This window comes from Oncorhynchus nerka, unplaced genomic scaffold, assembly GCF_034236695.1.
Source record: "Oncorhynchus nerka isolate Pitt River unplaced genomic scaffold, Oner_Uvic_2.0 unplaced_scaffold_475, whole genome shotgun sequence".
Taxonomy (NCBI): Eukaryota; Metazoa; Chordata; class Actinopteri; order Salmoniformes; family Salmonidae; genus Oncorhynchus; species Oncorhynchus nerka.
This window is the reverse complement of record NW_027040486.1, coordinates 524,662-534,661: the sequence shown is the minus strand read 5'-3', so window position 1 is coordinate 534,661 and position 10,000 is coordinate 524,662. Positions and strand designations below refer to the sequence as shown.

The following is a 10,000-nucleotide window of genomic DNA, read 5'->3' as shown; positions in this document are numbered from 1 at the left end:
GAAGGCCTGTGTTCTATGTTCTAAGTGTTACCAGACTCTCTGAAGACCTGTGTTCTAGGTGTTACCAGACTATCTAAAGGCCTGTGTTCTATGTTCTAGGTGTTACCAGACTATCTGAAGGCCTTGCTGAGTGTGGTTCCTCAGAGTAAAGCCAGTGAGCAGCTGCTGCAGCAGTTGGCCAAGCTGGCAGCATTACAACACCGTGCTAAAGATACCGTCTTCCTGCCTACCATGTAATAAAACACACCCACCCACCCAGTTGGCCAAGCTGGCAGCATTACAACACCGTACTAAAGATACCGTCTTCCTGCCTACCATGTAATAATACACACCCACCCAGTTGGCCAAGCTGGCAGCATTACAACACCGTACTAAAGATACCGTCTTCCTGCCTACCATGTAATAATACACACCCACCCAGTTGGCCAAGCTGGCAGCATTACAACACCGTACTAAAGATACCGTCTTCCTGCCTACCATGTAATAATACACACCCACCCACCCAGTTGGCTAGATAATACAGATATCTAGCTGGCAGCATTACACCACCGTACTAAAGATACCGTCTTCCTGCCTACCATGTAATAATACACCCCACCCACCCAGTTGGCCAAGCTGGCAGCATTACACCACCGTACTAAAGATACCGATCTTCCTGCCTACCATGTAATAATACACACCCACCCACCCAGTTGGCCACAGCTGGCAGCATTACACCACCAACTAGATAATACAGATATCCCACCCAAATATAACTACCCAATACACCCACCTCCACCCAAATATAACTATATAATACACCCACCCAACATGTGTAAAATACTACTAGATACGCACAGAGATATCTAACATAAAGATAATACCGTCTTAATACAGATATCTGCCTACCATGTAAATATAACTACAGATAACTAGATAATACCATGTGTAAATATATAACCCACCCACCCACACTCACACACTAGATAATACAGATATCTGACATGTGTAAATATAACTAGATAATACAGATATCACGCTAGATAATACAGATATCCCACAACATGAAATATAAATACGCACACACGATATCTAACATACACTCAGATAACACGCTACGATATCTAACACATAATACAGATATCACACATAATACAGATATTGACACTATAATACAGATAACACCTATATAATACAGATAACTCTAGATAAATACAGATATCCAGATATCTAGATAATACAGATATCCCACAGATATCCACACTATCTAACATGTGTAAATATATAATACAGATAATACCTAGATAATACACCATGTGTAAATATAACACAGATATCTGACATGAAATATAACTAGATAATACAGATATCTAACTGTAAATATAACTAGATAATACAGATATCTAACACCCACCATGTGTAAATATAACTAGATAATACAGATATCTAACATGTGTAAATATAACTAGACCCACAGATAACTAACGTGTAAATATAACTAGATAATACACCCATGTGTAAATATAACAGATAATACGCACATGTGTAAATATAACTAGATAATACAGATAACTAACTCAGATAATACAGATATCAACGCACACCCTAGATAATACCCACTAACATTTTATAACTAGTATTGTAAATATAACTAGATAATACAGATATCTAACATGTGTAAATATAACTAGATAATACAGATATCTAACATGTGTAAATATAACTAGATAATACAGATATCTGACATGTAAATATAACTAGATAATACAGATAACTAGATATAACTAGATAATACAGATAACTAACATGTGTAAATATAACTAGATAATACAGATATCTAACATGTAATAAATAAATATAAGATATCTAGATAAACTAGATAATACAGATATCTAGATAATACAGATATCTAACAGATATCTAACATGTGTAAATATAACTAGATAATAACAGATAACTAACATATCTAGTGTAAAATATAACTACAGATAATACAATATATCTGACATAAAATATAACTAGATAATACAGATATCTAACATGTGTAAATATAACTAGATAATACAGATATCTAGATAATACAGATATCTAACATGTAATACAGTAAATAATACAGATATCTAGATAATATAACAGATATCTAACATGTGTAAATATAACTAGATAATACAGATATCTAACATGTGTAAATATAACTAGATAATACAGATATCTAACATGTGTAAATATAACTAGATAATACAGATAATACTAACATGTGTAAATATAACTAGATAACAGATACAGATATCTAGATAATACAGATATCTAACGTAAATATAACTAGATAATACAGATATCTACATAACTGACATGTAAATATAACTAGATAATACAGATATCTAACATGTGATAAATATAACTAGATAATACAGATATCTAACATGTGTAAATATAACTAGATAATACAGATAACTAACATGTGTAAATATAACTAGATAATACAGATATCTAACATGTGTAAATATAACTAGATAATACAGATATCTAGATAATACAGATATCTAGATAATACAGATATCTAACATGTGTAAATATAACTAGATAATACAGATATCTAGATAATACAGATATCTAACATGTGTAAATATAACTAGATAATACAGATATCTAGATAATACAGATATCTAACATGTGTAAATATAACTAGATAATACAGATATCTAACATGTGTAAATATAACTAGATAATACAGATATCTAGATATAACTATACAGATATCTAGATAATACATGTGTAAATATAACTAGATAATACAGATATCTAACATGTGTAAATATAACTAGATAATACAGATATCTAACATATCTGACATGTGTAAATATAACTAGATAATACAGATATCTAACATGTGTAAATATAACTAGATAATACAGATAACTAACATGTGTAAATATAACTAGATAATACAGATATCTAACATGTGTAAATATAACTAGATAATACAGATATCTAACATGTGTAAATATAACTAGATAATACAGATATCTAACATGTGTAAATATAATACTATCTGATAATACAGATATCTAGATAATATAACTAGATAATCTATCTAACATGAAATATAACTAGATAATACAGATATCTAACATAATACAGATAAATATAACTATCTGACATGATAATACAGATATCTAACTAAATATAACTAGATAATACAGATATCTAACATGTGTAAATATAACTAGATAATACAGATATCTGACATGTGTAAATATAACTAGATAATACAGATAACTAACATAGATAAATATAACTAGATAATACAGATATCTAACATGTGTAAATATAACTAGATAATACAGATATCTAACATGTGTAAATATAACTAGATAATACAGATATCTAGATAATACAGATATCTAACATGTGTAAATATAACTAGATAATACAGATATCTAACATGTGTAAATATAACTAGATAATACAGATATCTAGATAATACAGATATCTAACATGTGTAAATATAACTAGATAATACAGATAACTAACATGTGTAAATATAACTAGATAATACAGATATCTAGATAATACAGATATCTAGATAATACAGATATCTAACATGTGTAAATATAACTAGATAATACAGATATCTAACATGTGTAAATATAACTAGATAATACAGATAACTGACATGTGTAAATATAACTAGATAATACAGATATCTAACATGTGTAAATATAACTAGATAATACAGATATCTAGATAATACAGATATCTAACATGTGTAAATATAACTAGATAATACAGATATCTAACATGTGTAAATATAACTAGATAATACAGATATCTAACATGTGTAAATATAACTAGATAATACAGATAACTAACATGTGTAAATATAACTAGATAATACAGATATCTAACATGTGTAAATATAACTAGATAATACAGATATAACTAACATGTGTAAATATAACAGATATATAATACAGATATCTAACATGTGTAAATATAACTAGATAATACAGATATCTAACATGTGTAAATATAACTAGATAATACAGATATCTAACAGATGAAATATAACTAGATAATACAGATATCTAACATGTGTAAATATAACTAGATAATACAGATATCTAACATGTGTAAATATAACTAGATAATACAGATATCAGTGTAAATATAACTAGATAATACAGATATCTAACATGTAACTAGTAAATCTATAAATATACTAGATAATACAGATATCTAGATAATACAGATATCTGACATGTGTAAATATAACTAGATAATACAGATATCTAACATGTGTAAATATAACTAGATAATACAGATATAACTAGACATGTGTAAATATAACTAGATAATACAGATATCTAACATGTGTAAATATAACTAGATAATACAGATATCTAACATGTGTAAATATAACTAGATAATACAGATATCTAACATGTGTAAATATAACTAGATAATACAGATATCTAACATGTGTAAATATAACTAGATAATACAGATATCTGACATGTGTAAATATAACTAGATAATACAGATATCTAGAAATATAACTAGATAATACAGATATCTGTGTAAATATAACTAGATAATACAGATATCTAACATGTAAATATAACTAGATAATACAGATATCTAGATAATACAGATATCTAACATGTAAATATAACTAGATAATACAGATATCTAGATAATACAGATAACTAACATGTGTAAATATAACTAGATAATACAGATATCTGACATGTTTAAATATAACTAGAATACAGATATCTAACATGTGTAAATATAACTAGATAATACAGATATCTAACATGTGTAAATATAACTAGATAATACAGATATCTAACATGTAAATATAACTAGATAATACAGATATCTAACATGTGTAAATATAACTAGATAATATATAACTAGATAATACAGATATCTAACATGTGTAAATATAACTAGATAATACAGATATCTAGATAATACAGATATCTAACATGTGTAAATATAACTAGATAATACAGATATCTAACATGTGTAAATATAACTAGATATAATACTAGATATCTAGATAATACAGATATCTAACATGTGTAAATATAACTAGATAATACAGATATCTAACATAATAAATATAACTAGATATCTATCTAACATGTGTAAATATAACTAGATAATACAGATATCTAACATGTGTAAATATAACTAGATAATACAGATATCTAACATGTGTAAATATAACTAGATAATACAGATATCTAACATGTGTAAATATAACTAGATAATACAGATATCTAGATAATACAGATATCTGACATGTGTAAATATAACTAGATAATACAGATATCTAACATGTGTAAATATAACTAGATAATACAGATATCTAACATGTGTAAATATAACTAGATAATACAGATATCTAACATGTGTAAATATAACTAGATAATACAGATATCTAACATGTGTAAATATAACTAGATAATACAGATATCTAACATGTGTAAATATAACTAGATAATACAGATATCTAACATAATAAATATAACTAGATAATACAGATATCTAACATGTGTAAATATAACTAGATAATACAGATATCTATCTACATGTGTAAATATAACTAGATAATACAGATATCTAACATGTGTAAATATAACTAGATAATACAGATATCTAACATGTGTAAATATAACTAGATAATACAGATATCTAACATGTGTAAATATAACTAGATAATACAGATATCTGACATGTGTAAATATAACTAGATAATACAGATATCTAACATGTGTAAATATAACTAGATAATACAGATAACAACTATGTGTAAATATAACTAGATAATACAGATAACTAACGTGTGTAAATATAACTAGATAATACAGATATCTAACATGTTTAAATATAACTAGATAATACAGATATCTAACATGTAAATATAACTAGATAATACAGATATCTAACATGTGTAAATATAACTAGATAATACAGATATCTAGATAATACAGATATCTAACATGTGTAAATATAACTAGATAATACAGATATCTAACATGTGTAAATATAACTAGATAATACAGATATCTAACATGTGTAAATATAACTAGATAATACAGATATCTAACATGTGTAAATATAACTAGATAATACAGATAACTAACATGTGTAAATATAACTAGATAATACAGATATCTAACATGTGTAAATATAACTAGATAATACAGATATCTAACATGTGTAAATATAACTAGATAATACAGATATCTAACATGTGTAAATATAACTAGATAATACAGATATCTAACATGTGTAAATATAACTAGATAATACAGATATCTAGATAATACAGATATCTAGATAATACAGATATCTAACATGAAATATAACTAGATACAGATATCTAACATGTGTAAATATAACTAGATAATACAGATAACTAACATGTGTAAATATAACTAGATAATACAGATATCTAACATGTGTAAATATAACTAGATAATACAGATATCTAACATGTGTAAATATAACTAGATATACAGATACTGTGATATATAACTAGATAATACAGATATCTAACATGTGTAAATATAACTAGATAATACAGATATCTAACATGTAAATATAACTAGATAATACAGATATCTAACATGTGTAAATATAACTAGATAATACAGATATCTAACATGTGTAAATATAACTAGATAATACAGATATCTAACATGTGTAAATATAACTAGATAATACAGATATATACTAGATAATACAGATATCTAACATGTGTAAATATAACTAGATAATACAGATATCTAACATGTGTAAATATAACTAGATAATACAGATATCTAGATAATACAGATATCTAACATGTGTAAATATAACTAGATAATACAGATATCTAGATAATACAGATATCTAACATGTAAATATAACTAGATAATACAGATATCTAACATGTGTAAATATAACTAGATAATACAGATATCTAACATGTGTAAATATAACTAGATAATACAGATATCTAACATGTGTAAATATAACTAGATAATACAGATATCTATCATGTGTAAATATAACTAGATAATACAGATATCTAACATGTGTAAATATAACTAGATAATACAGATATCTAACATGTGTAAATATAACTAGATAATACAGATATCTAACATGTGTAAATATAACTAGATAATACAGATATCTAACATGTGTAAATATAACTAGATAATACAGATATCTAACATGTGTAAATATAACTAGATAATACAGATATCTAGATAATACAGATATCTAACATGTGTAAATATAACTAGATAATACAGATATCTAACATGTGTAAATATAACTAGATAATACAGATATCTAGATAATACAGATATCTAACATGTGTAAATATAACTAGATAATACAGATATCTAGATAATACAGATATCTAGATAATACAGATATCTAACATGTGTAAATATAACTAGATAATACAGATATCTAACATGTGTAAATATAACTAGATAATACAGATATCTAACATGTGTAAATATAACTAGATAATACAGATATCTAGATAATACAGATATCTGACATGTGTAAATATAACTAGATAATACAGATATCTAACATGTGTAAATATAACTAGATAATACAGATATCTAACATGTGTAAATATAACTAGATAATACAGATATCTAACATGTGTAAATATAACTAGATAATATATCTAGATAATACTAGATATCTGACATGTGTAAATATAACTAGATAATACAGATATCTGTAAATATAACATGATATCTAGTAAATATAACATAAATATAACTAGATATATCTAACTAGATAATACAGATATCTAACATGTGTAAATATAACTAGATAATACAGATATCTGACATGTGTAAATATAACTAGATAATACAGATATCTAACATGTGTAAATATAACTAGATAATACAGATATCTAACATGTGTAAATATAACTAGATAATACAGATATCTAACATGTGTAAATATAACTAGATAATACAGATATCTAGATAATACAGATATCTAGATAATACAGATATCTAACATGTGTAAATATAACTAGATAATACAGATATCTAACATGTGTAAATATAACTAGATAATACAGATATCTAACATGTGTAAATATAACTAGATAATACAGATATCTAACATGTGTAAATATAACTAGATAATACAGATATCTAACATGTGTAAATATAACTAGATAATACAGATATCTAGATAATACAGATAACTAACATGTGTAAATATAACTAGATAATACAGATATCTAACATGTGTAAATATAACTAGATAATACAGATATCTAACATGTGTAAATATAACTAGATAATACAGATATCTAGACAGATATCTAACATGTGTAAATATAACTAGATAATACAGATATCTAACATGTGTAAATATAACTAGATAATACAGATATCTAACATGTGTAAATATAACTAGATAATACAGATATCTATGTGTAAATATAACTAGATAATACAGATATCTAACATGTGTAAATATAACTAGATAATACAGATATCTAACATGTGTAAATATAACTAGATAATACAGATATCTAACATGTGTAAATATAACTAGATAATACAGATATCTAACATGTGTAAATATAACTAGATAATACAGATATCTAACATGTGTAAATATAACTAGATAATACAGATATCTAACATGTGTAAATATAACTAGATAATACAGATAACTGACATGTGTAAATATAACTAGATAATACAGATATCTAACATGTGTAAATATAACTAGATAATACAGATATCTAGATAATACAGATATCTAACATGTGTAAATATAACTAGATAATACAGATATCTAACATGTAAATATAACTAGATAATACAGATATCTAACATGTGTAAATATAACTAGATAATACAGATATCTAACATGTGTAAATATAACTAGATAATACAGATATCTAACATGTGTAAATATAACTAGATAATACAGATATCTAGATAATACAGATATCTAACATGTGTAAATATAACTAGATAATACAGATATCTAGATAAATATAACTAGATATACAGATATAAACATGTGTAAATATAACTAGATAATACAGATATCTAACATGTGTAAATATAACTAGATAATACAGATAACTAACATGTGTAAATATAACTAGATAATACAGATATCTAGATAATACAGATATCTGACATGTAAATATAACTAGATAATACAGATATCTAGATAATACAGATATCTAACATGTGTAAATATAACTAGATAATACAGATATCTAGATAATACAGATATCTAACATGTGTAAATATAACTAGATAATACAGATATCTAGATAATACAGATATCTAACATGTAAATATAACTAGATAATACAGATATAACTAATAATACATATCTAACATGTAAATATAACTAGATAATACAGATATCTAACATGTGTAAATATAACTAGATAATACAGATATCTAACATGTGTAAATATAACTAGATAATACAGATATCTAACATGTGTAAATATAACTAGATAATACAGATATCTAACATGTGTAAATATAACTAGATAATACAGATATCTAGATAATACAGATATCTAGATAATACAGATATCTAGATAATACAGATATCTAACATGTGTAAATATAACTAGATAATACAGATATCTAACATGTGTAAATATAACTAGATAATACAGATATCTAACATGTGTAAATATAACTAGATAATACAGATATAATACAGATATCTAACATGTGTAAATATAACTAGATAATACAGATATCTAACATGTGTAAATATAACTAGATAATACAGATAACTAACATGTAAATATAACTAGATAATACAGATATCTAACATGTGTAAATATAACTAGATAATACAGATATCTAACATGATAAACTAGATACAGATATCTAACATGTGTAAATATAACTAGATAATACAGATATCTAACATGTGTAAATATAACTAGATAATACAGATATCTAGATAATACAACATGTGTAAATAT

General features: G+C 24.8%; 1 protein-coding gene across 1 annotated transcript in view; it reads left to right on the top strand.

Annotated features, from left to right (window-relative positions):
* The window catches only part of LOC135571263 (unconventional myosin-XV-like), a 93,318-nt gene that overhangs the window by 73,170 nt on the left and 10,148 nt on the right, over positions 1-10,000 (top strand). Inside the window, 1 exon segment of the mRNA XM_065017045.1 lies at positions 100-233. Within this exon segment, the coding sequence (XP_064873117.1) occupies positions 100-233 (134 nt within the window).